Source organism: Pituophis catenifer, unplaced genomic scaffold (genome assembly GCF_029215685.1).
Source record: "Pituophis catenifer annectens isolate HBS135680 unplaced genomic scaffold, rPitCat1.0.hap2 SCAF_18, whole genome shotgun sequence".
In the NCBI taxonomy this organism is placed as follows: Eukaryota; Metazoa; Chordata; class Lepidosauria; order Squamata; family Colubridae; genus Pituophis; species Pituophis catenifer.
Window position 1 is genome coordinate 6,023,372 of NW_027256898.1, and position 17,253 is coordinate 6,040,624.

At 43.8% G+C, this 17,253-nt stretch overlaps 1 protein-coding gene across 2 annotated transcripts; it reads right to left on the reverse strand.

Moving 5' to 3' along the window:
• Positions 1 to 335: 335 nt before the first annotated feature.
• CTNNBIP1 (catenin beta interacting protein 1) lies at positions 336 to 15,922 on the reverse strand. 2 transcript variants are annotated; one of them, XM_070956150.1, is made up of 5 exons: positions 15,557 to 15,922; positions 6,543 to 6,593; positions 5,424 to 5,545; positions 4,773 to 4,863; positions 336 to 2,534 (listed from the first exon to the last, which is right to left on the reverse strand). In XM_070956150.1, exons 3-5 carry the CDS (start codon positions 5,517 to 5,519, stop codon positions 2,476 to 2,478), a joined length of 246 nt encoding a protein of 81 aa, XP_070812251.1. In that variant the 5' UTR covers positions 5,520 to 5,545; positions 6,543 to 6,593; positions 15,557 to 15,922; the 3' UTR covers positions 336 to 2,475. The 2 variants fall into 2 exon arrangements, with proteins under 2 accessions (XP_070812251.1, XP_070812252.1); XM_070956151.1 differs by lacking the exon at positions 15,557 to 15,922 and adding an exon at positions 8,269 to 8,289.
• Positions 15,923 to 17,253: the final 1,331 nt, after the last annotated feature.

The window sequence follows — 17,253 nt, forward strand, 5'->3', positions numbered from 1 at the left end:
GTGCTGGGGGGGGGGGGAAACTGCGGAGATCGGGGAAGGCCACATCCCCGTGCATGCGCGGCAGAGACCCGAAAACCAGCTGGCTGGCAGGAGGCTTGAATTTGGGTTCCATCACTGGTTTGCAGGTTAACAGTCCTGCATTGACTAGCCTGTTCAACAACGAAAAGGTTATTGCGGTGTCTTCCTAATCAATTCTCACAAGAGCAACTATCTAAGGTTAGGCCTTCTTTTGCTATGTCTGAAGGGGCTCGGGGTCTTCTGCCCTCTTTTCCCCAGCCCCAGTAAATCCTGCTTTTGTTATCAACGAGCACAAAAAAAACAAGATATACACAGGAGAGCTCTTAAAACTGTATTTTCCCACCCCAATTCAAGGTACATTTTAGCCCTCTGGGAGGTTTTGCAAAACAGACACACTCAACTTTGCTTTTCTTAGCAGTCTGGAAACGCCGAGCACACCGACAGCCTATGAGCCACATTTGCCTATTTAACCCATCCAGACACCAGATTGAGCCTTAAATGGGCTTTCTTGAAGACCACTTTTTTCCCCCCAACATTTATACTGTTGGCACCGATCCTGAGTTGGCACCAGTTTGTTCAACATCTCATCCCTATACAACACAGAAGGACAGGACTGGAAAAAGAGCTGGGGCAGAGCGAGTGGCTCTTTTTAAAACTGCTTTAACGAATGGATTTTGGAAGGGGACGTTTGCGGCAGGCAAGATAGAAATGCAGTGCAGTTTTCGGAGGAAAACGCAGCCACCGAATTAAGGGCAAATGATTAAAAGACAGCGTTGTTGAGGGTGGGTGTGCACCGAGTTTTTTTTGGAAGAGCACCACTGAAGGAGATTTAAAAAAAAAAAAAAGTTAATGAAGCAAACGAACAGCACCAGAGCGATGGTAGAATGGAAGTTGCTCCTGACCACAAAAGCACAGTCCAAATTGTACCATTTATTGAAAAGGAGGGTTAGACACAAACATCGGTTTTATCTTCTAAGGGAGGACAATTTCCCATAAAGCAAGGAAGAAAATCTGGAGTCCCTGCTGTGTGGAAAATAAGTGTAACCTGGAAAAAGAATTTGTCCTTTTCAAAAGCTGGCCTTCTCCATCCATATTTAAAAAAAAAAAATCAAATCCAAAAAGACCAAAAATTCAACATTCTAGAGGAACTTAAAACTTTACTGTAAAGGTAAAACTACATTTATTGTTGATTTCGCCATTGGCGCCCAAGAAATGAATTAATTTCATTTCACCCTCCCTGCAAATCAATTCTCGTTTTCTCCTAGGCTAGTGTTTGTAACCTTGGCAACTTTAAAGATGTCTGGACTTCAACCCCCAGAATTCCCCAGCTAGCAATGCTGCCTTCCTGGAAGGAAATACATGGATGAAGGAGCTTTTGGGAAATACTCTGGTCTATAACTAATACTGCGAATTGGTTCTACCACCTGGAGCCATTGAGAGTAGATTTTAATTGCCCCCCGAAATACGCTATCAAAGAGCTACAGCAAAACAGGTCCAATCTGAAGAGGAGGGTTACAGATTTTGCAACTCATCAATGCCGGCAGAGTGACAGCAAATCTCCTCCTGAGCACAAATGTAGTTTCTTGATTATTTTTTTTTTTAAATTGGAGATTCACCATCTCAACTCCGGGCTTTTGAGCGCTTCCTTTCAGTCTGAAGACACCCCAGAAATCCAGGAATTTCTGAGCGGCAGCAACCCCGGACGGGCAGATTTTGCAATCGGCTGAAAGTCAGCCCCTTAACACTGGCTTTTTTTTTCTGAAACGCAAGCAAGCTTATAATAAATAGAGCCAAAGATCTGCCTCTCCCACCGTCCCTCCAGAAATTGCAAAGCAGTAACTAAAATACACTGATTCCCCTCTTCCCCTCTGTCCTCCCCCCCCACCCCTCAGATTCCAGCAAAAGAAAACACTGATCTCAGCAAAACATCTACAAGCCTTTCCACTCCGGGCCTCTTCCACTTGCCCACGACCAAGCCCCTCTCCAAAAACACACCAACCTGACCTATATAAGCACTGGAGCCTAAAGGCTTGGCAAGTGGGACATTAGCAACCATTCATTAATTATTATTATTTTTTTTTTAAAAGCAAAATTAAACACGAGGGGGGTGGGGAGGGGCTGCCACGGTTTTTCTTCTCTGAATCTGCCAATTGGTTCACTTGTTATGGGTGGAGGTGGGGGCGGGTAAGCCAATCCTAAATGCATTCCTGGAGTCATCCTGGATCGGCGACAAACCTACGGAGCCAAAATAATAGGGGAAGGGAACCAAGGGCTGTGAAATGCATTCAGGAGGGCTGGAGATGAGAAGAGAATTTAGAGCAGGGGAAGCTATGGTGGGGACACACCGACTTTAGGGCAGGGCAAAGGGACCGAAGGGTGACCGCTCATCTTCCTCGACCTGCCCGGCGCTTCGTTTGCCCCTTTTCCAGTTCTATATAGCACAAAGAACCGCTCCAGTTACTGTCTTCTGTCTTCGGTCTCTGATCTGGAAAATGCCATCACGCCATCCTCCGCACCTGCGGCACAAAAGGGGGAAAGAGGTTGGCTTCTTTTGTTGAGCAGCAACAATGTGGGTAATGTTCTGGATGCCTTGGGGCCGAGTCTCACAAATCCTCAGCCAACCCTCCTGCAACTGGGAATGCTGGGAACAGTAGTCTTCGTACGCCAGACAAAACATTATTGCACAAATCTGGGGGAAAGGCGCCCTTCGCACCGCCCGACAGGTCTAAGTAATTTTTAAAAAGCATCTTTAACCCTTCATGCCAAAGTGTGGAGCAAATAAAAGACGTAGATCTCATGCTTAGCAGGGTAAATGTACTCTCTGTGGCATCTGCTTTGATGCAGCCTGTGCATATGGAGCGAACGTAGGCAGGATAACTGCATAACAGGTCATCCACTTTCTCACAATTATTGTGAGAAGCTCTCTAACAAACCTCCAGGGCATTTTCTCCCTCTAGAACAGGCTTTGTGGAATGACTGTGTTGTTCAGTTGTTCAGTTCTAGTCTACTTTGCCCAGACTATGTTTGCATCTCAACTCCGTGCTCCCCAAGGGATCCGGCTTCTGCTAGAACCAACTTAGCTCTATTGCTATAGCAACCAGAGCTGCCAGAGCCACCAAGGTTGGTCCTGCCACTTCGGTGGAAACCATCCAGGATTCCAGCCACCCAGGGAACCAGCCAGCTTCTCTGCTCGACTCTCCAACCCTCCCTTTCGTTTCGCAAACATATTCAGATGTGCCCCAAAGTGCACCAGGCACTCCTAGAGAGAAGCGTAAAGCAGCGTTATTGGAGCAGCTTCTTTTTTACTCCCTCTTTAAATAGGCAGAGAGCTAATGCAAGGAAGATCAAAACAGGCAGAGAAAGAAGGAAGGAAGGCAGGAAGGCTTCCAGCTCTATGCGTCTATGGATTAACACTTCAGCTCTGCTGTTTGGTACTTCTGAGCCAGGTCAAAAGAGCAATCCCAAAGCCTTAAGGTTCACAGTGACCCTGAGTGGTCAGGATTGCAGTCATTAACGTTTATCGCCACTGCCCTTTCAGTATTTCCAGACAATTTGGGAAACTCGACTTAGCAAGCAACTCCTGAACTGAACAGAAACCCAAGGGTAGCCACTGCACAGGGCACAGGGAATCTCAAGCAGATCAACGACCAACTGGAGGAAACCAGAAGGAATGCTGACTCTTCAGCACCAGGGGAAAAAGCAGTTTTTTTCTATCTGATTGCACCCGAGCCAGCTCTAGTGAAAATAACATTGGGGAATATCCACAGAATAGCAAGCCTATCACAGGTTTGCAAATAGGAGTAAGTCTAAATTCCCAGCTCACTTTTGAACAAGTCATAAAATCAATAGTGTGAACCACAGCAATTTGGGTTTTGAAAGTCAGTTTTCTACACGAGGCAACCTGAGGTTTAAGCAAGAAAGACAACACACATTGTTTAAAAAAACCAGGTGTGTAAATGTGGGAGCACTGTTTTAAAAAACAAGTGTGTGCTGCCATCTAGCGGTTAACCCTTCCATTCAGTTGCTGGATTTTAGTCTTCTGGGTCTCTTCTTTCATTGAGGAAATGCAGAATGTTATTCACCCCGCTAATAAGTATTCTGTATTGCCCATCTATGGATATAGTTATTAGTTGGATTAAAACCGTTGAGAAAGAAATGCTACTAGTCCAACATGCTTTAACAGGACAGAGTAATGCACTTCAAACATGCCCGAGCTATCCTTAGGCGAAAAGTAGGTAGTTTTATCATCATCATCTTCTTTTAATGACCCTTGCGGGGTGGAGTCTGGGCAACTGAATGGCGCTGAGTTTTTACTGGCCGGATGCCCTTCCTGTCGCCAATGCGGAGTTTTAATCAGCAGATATATTCTTATTGTGCCCAGAGAGAGAAACATCGGCCTCTTCCCAGGATCGAACTCACAGCCTCCTGATTGTGAGGTGAGAGCGCCACCTCTAGGCCACCGCACCACCCCGCAAAAAGTAGGTCGTTTGAAATCCATTAAATATATCAGTAGCTATGCTGTGCTTCAGTTTATAGATCCCCAGAGCAGTATATGCAGTAAGTAATAAACATATTAATGGAGAATCCTGGTTTAACATTAAAAGGAAAAAAAAAAAACATATTATGGGTGGTGCAGGGGAGAGAATGTGACTGCTGTGCTTTTATTATTTTGGTCCTTTCAAAATCGATCAAAGTGTTTCCATGTTAGACATTTGTAGCAAAAAAAAAAAAAAAAGGTATAAACTGTTACTCACCTTGGTCAATAGAGTGCTGAGGAAGCTGGCTAAGCTGACTATTCACTACTCCTGCATACGTCCGCAGGAACTCCTCTTCACTGCTGGTTAACTGGAAAAGGGCAGAACAAAAACCCCATTAAAAGGCAAGGCAAACTTGCCGGCAGATCAATTATCCGTCCGCTTGCTTTTCAAGTTGGCTGTTTATTTATTGATGTACTTATTTTTATTTATAGCCCATTTTTATAAATAATGCAGAGAACATGCCTCTTTCCTCCTCTTCCTATTTTCCCCACAACAACAACTCTGTGAGGTGGGCTGGGCTGAGAGAGACGGGTTGGTCCAAAGTCACCCTGACATCATGCCATCAAGTGGGACCAGAACTCACGGTCTCCCAGTTTCTAGCTGGTGCCTTGACCGTTAAGACCAAATGGGCGAAAGAAATCGCACAAGTAGCGTAGGGAATGACCCTCGAGATATTGCAAACAAGTGATCTATAATGATTGGGATTAATACTGCTAATTCCCCAAGGTTTTTGGGGGATTACAGAGTGATCGCCTCGGAAATAATTAAATGGTTCCTCTGGCAGCTTGCAATACACATCAAAATGGTCGTCTGAGAAACTCGGAAGGTAAACCTGGTCAACCGGAAGCTCACGGCATTGATACGTACGTTTGATCCCATCTTTCTAAGCATTAGCAGGACTCTCACTTTCTGCTGAATGTACATCTCCTCCGGACTCTTCCCCGGAACAGCCTCACGGTTCATTCCCTTTTTTCCAGTTTTGAAGACTTCTGAAGAGATGACGAGACAACAGTGTTAATTATACTGGATTAATCCTGGGGACCGGAGAGAGACTGCAGTGCCAACTGCTAACAACCGTCGGTGTGAGGATTTCTTCACTTCTGTCCAGGGCAAGACATTTTGCATGGACTTCAGTTTGGTGGGTTGTCACATTCATGGTGTATGGGAAGAACTTCTGAGCAGAAGTTAGATGGCTACTGGCCAGAGACTTTTAGTAGATCCTGCAATAAGCAGGGGAATGGACTAGATAACCTTTTGGTTCTGCAACCCAACAAGACAGACACAGACTTCAGAGGATAGTTAGAACTGCAGAAAAAACCATGGCTACCAACCTGCCTTCCATGGAGGACCTGAATACTGCACGAGTCAAAAAGCGGGCTGTGAAAATATCTACAGAGCCCTCGCATCCTGGACATCAACTGTTTCAACTCCTACTCTCAAAACGAGGCTATAGAGCACTGCACACCAGAACAACTAGACACAAGGACAGTTTTTTCCCAAACGCCATCACTCTGCTGAACAAATAATTCCCTCAACACTGTCCAACTATTCACTAAGGCTGTATTACTATTACTATTAAGCTTCTCATCATTCCTATCACCCATCTCCTCCCACTTATGACTGCATGACTGTAACTTTGTTGCTTGTATCCTTACCATTTATATTGATATTGTTTCTAGTATGATTTGATTGCTTATTTGTACCCTATGACTATCATTAAGTGTTGTACCTTAGGATTCTTGATGAATGTATCTTGTCTTTTTATGTACACTGAGAGCATATGCACCAAAGACAAATTCCTTGTGTGTCCAATCAATAAAGAATTCAATTCAATACTACCTTTTAAGCTTCCTTCCAGTGTGACTTAAATGATTCCGTAACATAGAAATAAGGTCTCTTTTTCATTCTAGTCATTCAAAACAAGCCACACATTTAGGGTTTCCAAGTTATTTGCTTCCCAGCTCCAAAAAGTAATGACAGACTTACCAGAATACTTGACTGCGATCTGTTAGCCTGGAAACGCCACAAACAGCAACCCTGTGAGAACAAAGCAACAATTTTTAATAGACATCCCAAACTAGTTCTAAGTATGTTAAATATCCTGCATTGGTTCAAGTCTTGCCTGGTGAAAAATGCATGTAGTTCTCTATCCCGTTTGAACATTACCTCTAATTAGTTTTGTTCTTCTAATGTTAAATTAAATGTTTCAGTTCCTGGAGGAAAACTTCTGTCATCAAAAACAGGAGGACAATTAAAAGAAAAAACAGTTCATTTGTTGGTAATAAAAGTCGTCGAACAGGAAGAAGGGGATGCCTGCTTTAATGAAAGCTGTTTTACAGTCAAGGAAACTGTTTTGGTCAGAGTAGCTTCCCAAAGCTGATAAGACACATGGCACGCAATGCTTCTCAACGTGTATGTAAACGCATTGGTAAACCCACAATAATTTTAGCGCCAAGCAAAATGGCATAATTTGTGCAGCCCACATAAGGTGTGTTTCCGTTCTCAGCCCAGGCATCCTAGGAGATTAATGCCTTCCTTTCTTGAGGAAGAGCAGTTCCTGAAGTAACAGAAAAAAAGATAACAGAACTTGCTAACTCTGTTTATATAACATGCTTCATCTCACCACCAAACGATACATTTTCAGGGTTCAAACAAGATACTGGAACTATAGACAAATCTGCAGGACTGTTGGATATAGACTTGGCCTAATGATCACAGCTGCAGATATACAATGCAAAAAATCATGGCCAGCCTTGTTGAGATCCACCAGACAAATGAACAAAATCGATGTGATATGGAACTGCTCTAAACCTCAGATGAGGCCTGCTTTTAATGGTGCCATTTCATAGATGCAGAGGGGAGCTCATATACTAAAGCACTTCTCTGAAAGCACACATTTATTATTAATACCATTGCTGTGCCATTCAATTCTCACGACTCTGGATGGTGAGCAAGAATTCCCCGCACAGTTTTAATCCATCCATTTGCATAGGCAAAATGCTTTGATACTTGTTTCCTACAAGGAGGGCTATTTTACAAGTACCGTACAGGCAGCCTGAGGTAGCTAAAAAGTCAGCTACATCAAAGCTACATTAAAATCCTAGACAAAATTAAAACCTCTGTATTAGGTCTCAGCTTCAGAAGGTTTTATGCCTGGCTGAGAGGTTTTTGTCCCAGTACAGATTTTGAGATTTTTTCCCCATGGCTAACACAGATAATCTGAATTTTTAAAAAATTTGTTTATTTCAAGCGAAGTCACAAAACGTTTAGCATTGTTAACCATAAAGCAATCCCATGGCTGGGATTTAAGTGACTGGGCTTAATGCATTTTATCAACCCCCCCATTAAGCTGGCTGCGAAGTAAAACTGCTTCTGCAAAACGACAGGCAGTTCTCAATTTACAACAGTTCATTTAGTGACCACAGCACTGAAAAAAGTGACACGACCATTTTTCACACTTATGACCTTTGTGGCATCCCCATAGCCACAAGTTCGGATGCTTGGCAACTGGCTCATATTGATGACAGATTCTGTGTCCCCAGGTCATGTGATCAGCTTTCGTGACTTTCTGACAAGCAGCCAATGGGGAAGCCAGAATTACTGAACGACGTTACTAACTTAACAATTGCAATGGTTCCCTTAGTAACTGTGGCGAGACAGGTCATAAAATGGGGCAAAGCGCACTTAACAAATGTTTCACTTAGCAACATACATTTTGGGCTCAATTGTGGTCGTAAGTCGAGGACTACCCGTACTGCTCCTTCTAGAAATGTTCATGGCGCCAGGAAACCAGAATTCACATCATTTCTTCCACAGACATTTTGCTTTCGAGGAAAGCAACAATCAGATTCAAGTGCACCCTTAAAACACAGTAACAAGTAAGCAAGCTATTACTCAGAGAACTTCATCTGTCATTACTGATCAAGTAATGAAGTATTTTTTTTTCTCCCTCAGCCATCCTTCCTATTGGTTTGAGTGGTGGTGTATTATCTTCCTCCTTCCTCATACCACCTTTAAAAAAAAAAATCCCCAGCAAGTGAAGCTTGGGGTTTCAGTTAAAAATTCCAATGAACAGTATGCCCAAGTATCTGGAATTGGATATTTTGAAGGTAATATTGGCTGTGTATCCTGTGGATGGTTATGGTCCTAGAAGCAACCAGCAGTGTTTAAAAAGACAGCTGTACAACAGCTGATCCACTACCAAGGCCTGTGACAATCTGCATAGGCCCGTCTAAGCTAATACAAAAATCGTACACACACACACACACACGCACAGTGCTGAGTTGTTTTCTCAAGTTATTACCCCAAGATTAAAGATTAAACCTTCACAGGGCCTTTAATAGTTACAATATGCTTATACTTATGAGGGCATAAGAGCTGCTGCCTTGTTTCACAAGAAAAATCTTCCAATAAACACTGGAGCATTGAAATTAGAGCTGCCTTGTCTCCCCCCTCCTCATAGATTCCCCCCCCAATTCATTCAGTCTGATTCATGACCTTGAATGAAGTAGACCGAGACTGAATTAATTCACATTTCTATAGGGGTGCCTGCAATGCAGAATGCATACAGTCGTCCATTTATAAGTGAACAGTGAGATCCGGACGTTTTAAAATTGCAAGCTTGTTTCCACCATGTTTCCAAGGGCTACTTTAAATTTTAGACAAAGTATGCACAGTTCTCATTAAAATAAAAATAAAAAAATCAAATAAGCAGCCGTTAACCATACTTTTAAAAATGTTTTAAATCCAAAACAGGAAAGTGGTTCATTTCCTGGATACGATCCTGGCGTTTTCATAGCTTCTTTCAAGGAAGGTTTTGACAAATGGTTGAGGGCGATGGTGCAATTAAATTCAAGAACCCCCCCTGAGGTCATTTTGTTGGGTCAGCCGGAGACCAGATACCCATGAAGTATTGTTATTATTCTCTTCAGTTCCTTAAATTATATGCAAGCTATTATTTATACAAACAATGACCTACACAAGGCTGCCTCCATTGTGTTCCAGGTCAACCAATTGATGTTTCTAGCCTTCTTAAGGTTAGTATTAATTCTCAATCAGCTGTTAGGGAATCTTGGAATGTTTGTTTAATATGCTCTAAGTATTGTAACAGAATATTGAAAGCTTTGCACAATCAGGGCTCAAAATATAAAACCTCAATTTTGTCGTCCTCATTTTCTGAGTCAAATCAATATTCCACCATAATTCCAGATAGGAAAAGTGCAATTTCATTCCACCTTCAGGCTTAAAAGTTGAAGCTGTTGCAGGTAGATAAACCATTCAGCTATCAAAACCGTACAGAGAGGTGGCATTTCAAGCAAGCTGCGTGGTATTTAACTACTGCTGGATTTTGTCAATAAATATTCTTGGTAATTGTATTTATGTTAATTTATTATGTACTTTCTTATGCAGCAAGTTATTTTTTTATCCTACATTAACAACAAAAACAAAATTATTTTTAACCACGAGAAAAGCTCATGAAGTATGTCACAGTCCCAGTTATTTCAAAAGTGAAAATTCTTGTTTTTACTAAGAATTGATATGGATAACTGATTCCAAAACAGGCTTCTGAATGTAAAACCAGAATTAATGAGAGACAAGTTAACCTATCTTTGCTCACCTTAATCTATATACAGGCATTATCTGAGTAAGGCCCTGAAGAGTATCTTATCTGAAAAGATTTAGTAATCTAGAAACACAAACACACATCAGAGATAAAAATACCCACGTGCGAGACATTTAATTGTTAAAACTGTAACTCATGCTGATTTTGTCTACAACAAAAATAATTGAATTAATGCAGAGAAATAGGATTTCACAATGAGGGGTGGGTGGGGGAGGGTTTGGGGCAGTGGTAATATTCATATTTCTGCAGGATCCAATCTGGATCGGTCATTGTGACCAGAGTTTTAGTCTTCCAAGCTTTTGGACTCGTGCTGGAGCCCATCCTCAGGGAACTTTTCTCTCTACAGAATATTGGATCCTGCAGCATTATTCCTGGACACGTATATTTGCCTTCATTTGTTAATATTTCTCCCGCTCACAAGCCACCTGTAATATTTATGTTTGGGTACCTCGGAGTTGCTTTCAAAGGACATTTTAATTACGGCAAGTTGGGAAGCTGCTACAGGAATCCCAAAGCTGTATAATGTTCTGCTGTCCCAAAACAACTGGCAACAACTATAGTTGCTCATAAATATGTGACAAATTGCTAATCAAGCCAAAGCCTTTCGGGAAAAGAAATCAGGCATTTGTTGAAAAGAGGGGTTAAACATAAACTCTTAAGGAAATGTTAAAAACAACTGCCAATACTTGATGTGAACAGTCGGTCAGAATTTATTAAATTCCGTTTTGCCTTAACATTTTTATTTGCTGCCAGCTTTTCATCTTTCCTGAAATTGTTCAGAAAAAACATATTCCTAATTCTAGACTATTAATGCTTCACGTACAGCATCTTAGTTACTCCAAACCAGCTCCAAGGTTCCTTACAAAACCAGCAGCAACTGCAGTACGTTGACATTATTAAACAAAACAGGAAGCACAAATCAATTTCCCACAAGAGGTTTGTTAAGCTCTGTGGTGCAAGCTCTGCCGCTGCCATTTAATACATGGCCAGGAAGGAAATGTGTTATCCACAAGACTAAGGTGTGAGATTCTGAGTTAATCTGCAGACTGCAAGTCTGTGATTCGTTTTATAAAAACTAGGCTGCCACTATTGAAAAAAGTAACAGAATAGGGAAGGAAATGTCCTCAGCAGGATAGAGCTGATTTCCTTTCTAGACAAGGGCCAAGTGGGAAGCTTCTTTGCAATAAAAGAGTTAATAGGCCCAAGGTAACAAAGTAGCCTGCAACAGAAACAATTGAACAATGTATGACCAAGTACCTACTATATTTACAGATTCCCTTCGGAAACTGCCTAATCAAGAGCTTATCTAAAGGCTTAATCAGTGCTCAATTACTGCAGACTCCCTTTACAAAATGAGGAAGTTATAGTAAAAGGCAGATTAATACAACTATTAAGCTTTGTGCCACAGTCTGCAATTAATCCAGATCCATCCTCAATTTATGCAGGATTAACATACATGCCATTAAACACTTATCACACTGATTTACTTAGATATGTCTATCAGCCACTTGAATTGTGCAAAGTATTTGAGCAGGGATGGCCATGTGCATACCATGGGTAACTCTTATAAACAGGGTTTATAAACAGTCTAGTTGCTAAAAATACTATTATACATTGATAATTCTAATGTTAGGATTTTTAAAGGCTTAGTGTATATTATTGAAATAGATTAATTTTTCAGTTTTTAGGTGGGATATGAATGTATTCTTTAAAACTTCTGACAAGGAGCTTAACTGCCTTGCACATTTCAGAAAAACGTCTCTATGAAATCATTCATTTCTTTTGCCATCCACTATTGCAAAGGATGATGATTTAAGCCTATATTTTGTGACCGAATGTTCTTATAAAACATTATATAAGAACTCCAGCCACCAACTGGCCTGCAAAAATATTATATAAACACAAATAAATTTGGCATACAACAGTGAATGCATTACAGGTAATCTCCGACTTACAACCCGAATTGGGCCCAACATTTCTGTTGTTAAAGGAGACATTTGTTAAGTGAGTTTTGCCCCACTTTACGACCTTTCTTGCCAGAGTTGTTAAGCGAATCACTGCAGTTGTTAAGTTAGTAACGCCGTTGTTAAGTGAATCCGGCTTCCCGCTTGACTTTTGACTGTCAATAGGTCGCAAAAGGGGAATCACATGATCTCGGGACACAGAAACGGTCATAAACATGAACCAGTTGCCAAGCACCTGAATTTTGATCACGTGACTGTGGGGGTGCTGCAAAAAGGTTGTAACTTTGAAAAATGGCCCCGTCACATTTTTCAATGCAGTTGTAACTTTCAACAGACACTGTTGAACAGAACCGTTGTAAGTCGAGGACTACCTGTACTCTGGTTACACGACTTGAGTTTCCATGGCCTTTACTGTCTTGCGTAATGTCCCATAGAAGCCTTATTTCAATACATTAAAAAAATAGGACTTTTCTTACAACGTATTAAACAGTTTTGGTCTGTTGTGTGGATGTTTGGGTGGTTTAGGGGTGGGGAATTTGTGGTGGGTGGGGGTGTGTTTGGGGATTGTTATGTGTGTTGGACCTGGTTTTTGGGTGTTAAGTGAATTTCGTTGTATGGGTATACTGTGTATACACATACAATGACAATAAAGTTATTATTATTATTATTTATTATTTAACAGTCAAAAGCAGAAAGGGTCAGGAGCGAGTGAGGAGGATTCCTTCCGAGTTTTTACGCTGAGCACAAACTTCAGGTAATTTAAAACGTACATCTGAAAACACAACCAAGTGACAACACGCACAAACCTAAAACCTAAAACAACACTCAGGATGATGGGAGCGGCAGATACTGTAATCAGCTCAGGCTATTGTTCTTCCAGTTTAGAACTGTTTTGACAGGCAGAAACTCTTCAAGGATCTTGGCTTGGAAGGTGCCTCTTCTCTCTGGCATCTGATTTTTTTTAAAAAATTTTTTTTTACTTAGATACAAGAAGAACTGAAGCTGGAATCTTTTACGTGCAAAGCACATACTCTTAAAACTGAGCTACTGGCTTTGTCCAAAAGAGAATACTGTATCCAAGGACCCAAGAGCTGTTTTCTATCGCAGACTGGAATCCCTTTTCTCTGCCATAGCTAACCAAGCTTCCTGCCCTAAACTTCATCTGGGTAATCTCCCAAGGCCAATGTCAGTGGAAAGCCTTCCTCCCGTCTGGCGTGCAACTATGTGAGGGCAATCAATTTTGAGGAAAAACAGTTGCATTTCTCAGTTGCCGCAACAACAATACAAAGGCAGCACAGCCCACAGCCACAATGGGGAAGAAAGAGAAGTCCTGACCCATTTGGTACCGTTTCCCCGAAACTAAGTCCTAGCATGATTTTTCAGGATGCTTGTAATATAAGCCCTACCCCCCCAAAAAAAGCCCGTTAAGATTGCCAGCCAGATGGATGCATTTAGTACCGTATTTTCCCCCAAATAAGACCTAACCAGAAAATAAGTCCTAATTCGTCTTTTTGGAACAAAAATTAATATAAGACCCGGTTTTATTTTCGGGGAAACACAGTAGTCCTGACCCATTTACTGGGATAGAAGAAAAAATCCTGACCCATGCCAACTTTTCTGGTAAGAGAAAAGTTATCCATAGACTGAGATTGTTGTCTTGTAGTGGAAATGAGATTGTCGTCTTGTAGTAGAAAATAACACCTTAGAAAACAAAAAACATATTGGAACTGATCATTAAAAGCCAAAAGGACATGAACCACATACAGTCAGAGGCTGGATGTATTGAGATGCCAACCTTGCCCATTTCAAGTGCAAATTGTGTGAAATTGGCATCCGAGCGGGTGGCACTGCCCCCCCCCCAGCCAGTGCCATTCAAATAATGTCACCCTTCTTCAGCCTCTCTACTGAACCTAGAAATCAGGTGAATTCAGGAGTCTGGTTAGGATGGCAGGGTGCAGAAGTGGGCAAGGACACCCAGGATGGGGGCTGCAATTCCACTGCCAAAGTTGAGAACTCAAGAACAGTTAACCTCAGCCTTAAAAACCCGCACGCAAACATCCCCTCCCCCAAGAATGGTAAAAATCGTGCTGTATTTCAGGCGTGGATTGCAGCAGTTGGGGGGGGGAAGAAGGGGAGGCTGGAACACCCCTCTCCCCAAAGCAGGGCAGGCACACACACAGCCCTTTCCCAAAACCTAAAGCAGGGCAGGCACACACACACAATCTCTTGCCCCAAACCTGAAGCAGGGCAGGCACACACACATATCCTTCTCCCCAAAGCAGGGCAGGCACACACAAACACACACACAGCGTCTCACCAAAACCTGAAGCAGGGCAGGCACACACAAAGACACACACATAAACCTTCTTTCCCCAAAACCTGAAGCAGGGCAGGCCCACACACACATCCTTCTCCCCAAAGCAGGGCAGGCCCACACAAACACACAGAGTCTCCCCAAAACCTGAAGCAGGGCAGGCACACACAAACACACACACACAAACCCTCTTTCCCCAAAACCTGAAGCAAAGCAGGCACACACACACATCCTTCTCCCCAAAGCAGGGCAGGCACACACAAACACACACACACAAACCCTCTTTCCCCAAAACCTGAAGCAAGGCAGGCACACACACATCCTTCTCCCCAAAGCAGGGCAGGCACACACAAACACACACATACAAACCCTCTTTCCCCAAAACCTGAAGCAGGGCAGACACACACACACACACATCCTTCTCCCCAAAGCAGGGCAGGCACACACAAACACACACACACACAGTCTCCCCAAAACCTGAAGCAGGGCAGGCACACACAAACATACACACACAATCCTCTCCCCAAAACCTGAAGCAGGGCAGACACACACATCCTTCTCCCCAAAGCAGGGCAGGCACACACAAACACACACACACAGTCTCCCCAAAACCTGAAGCAGGGCAGATACACACCAACACACACACACACACCTCTCCCCAAAGCAGGGCAGGCACACACAAACACACAATCCTCTCCCCAAAACCTGAAGCAGGGCAGGTACACACACACACCCCTCTCCCCAAAGCAGGGAAGGCAAAACCCACACACACACCCCTTTCCCCAAAACCTGAAGCAGGGCAGACAGACAAGACAGACACACAACTCTCTCCCTGAAACAGGCACACAAACACACACACCCCTCTCTCCTCCAAACCTGAAGCAGGGCAGAAGCAAGAGTGACTCCATGTTGGGAAGAGAGAAAACACACACACAAGGCGGGAGGGGGGGGGGAGGGGAAGAAGAGAGAACGGCCGTTGGGGAAAGAGAGAGGGGGGGCCGATGGAACCCTCGCGGGCGAGCGAGCGCGCACGCGCAGACGCGCCGCCGCCGCCGCGCGCCGCCTTTTGTAAGGGCGGGTGAGGCCGAAAGGCGCTTACCTGAAGGCGGCGGTTGGGTTTTTTTTTTTTTTTTTTTTTTTTGAGGAGGAGGAGGGAGGGGGCGAGCCTCCCCCCCTCCCTGGCGTCCCCGGGGAGCGAAGAAGCCAGGCGGGTCCCTTCCTTTCCCTCGCGGGAGCCGTGAGGCGAGACAGCCCGGTTGCGCCGGGAGAGCGGCTGCTCGTGTGCGAGCGGAGCGACCGCCTCTTCTTCTGCCGCTGCGCCTCTTCTTCTTCCTCCTCCCTCCGCCGTCGTGACTCAGAGCGGCCGCGACCGAGGGAGGGAACGGAGGAGGAGGAGGAGGAGGCGCCTGGACGACTCCAGAAGGGAGGGAGCCGCCGCTGCAGCCGCCGCCGCCGCCCGAAACGCGGCCAGCCGCTTTCGCCTTCAGGCGGCAACATCGTGACAACGCGCCTGAGGTAAAAGGGGGCGGGGCTTGGAGGCCGTGGGATAGAATCCGAGGGTGGGCGGGGCCGGAGGAAAGAGGGCGGGGCCGGTTGGGAGTGGCGGGGAGGGAGGAGGAGGGAGAAAACAAACGCCGTCCCTCGCGCCGCGTGAAGGGGCGGGGCCTTCGGAACGGCGGAATGAATGGAAGGGCGTGGCTTTTGCGCCCTCGCGGGAAATAATCGGTGGGATGGAACTGAATCCTTGCGCTTATCGGGCCGGCTTGTCGGATGCTTTAAGCGACCGCATAAGGGGGAAGATCGGTGTTGAGCCCAAACAGGTGTGGACTTCGACTCCCAGAGTTCCCCAGCCAGCCGTGAAATTAACAGATTAACAAGAGTTGGGAGGTTTTTTCTAGGGGAGTGGGCAGAAGAATAAAGATATTAAGAATAATTATGGTAATTTTGTAGGAAAGTGGGTGGAGATAGGTTAGGTTATGGATTGTTTAGTTTAAAGAAAAGGGATATTATGTTTAGATGTGAATATATGTAATGAAGGGGGGGAAGGAAATGGGTAGTTGAACTGAACAAGTGTTAAATTAGGATTTATTGAATAGCCTTAGAGTGGAAGTATGCTTTGAAATGTTATATCGTATGGGGGGTAGTAAAAGGGCAGACCACGAGCAGAAATTGTTAAATTGGGAGATATAATAATATTATTATGTTAAATCAGGAGTTATTAGACATTGTTATAATAGAATCTCACTTTGAAATGCATATTATAGTATAGTATAAGGGGGGTATGATAATTTTATTAGAAAGAAAGGGTCAGTATATGGAGATGGAGTAAGTGGATAGTAAAGCATGATATAATCTGTTATGAATTTGGGTTTTATTATGAAGAAGTCAAAGGGGAAGGGGGGGGTGAGGGGGGTTAGGGAGGAGGGGGGGAAAAAAGGGGGAAAAATTTGTATTTGAAAAACTTTTTCAATAAAAAAAAACAAGAGCTGGGAGGGATTTTGTTAGGTCATTTAGTCCAAACTCTCCCCCCCCCCAAAAAAAGCAGGAGACCTTACACCAGGGGTCAGCAACCCGCAGCTCTGGAGCCGCATGTGGCTCTTTCGTCCCTCTGCTGCGGCTCCCTGTCGCTCAAAATAGGCACCACGACTGCCACCCACGAGCAGTTTATTAAATGTAAATTTAATTTATTAAGCGATTTATTAAAAAGGAGCCTGGATAGCTCAGCAGACTAATGCATTGTAATTTAACTCCAGCTGCCTGCAATTACTGCGAGTTCGAATCTCGCCAGGCTCAAGG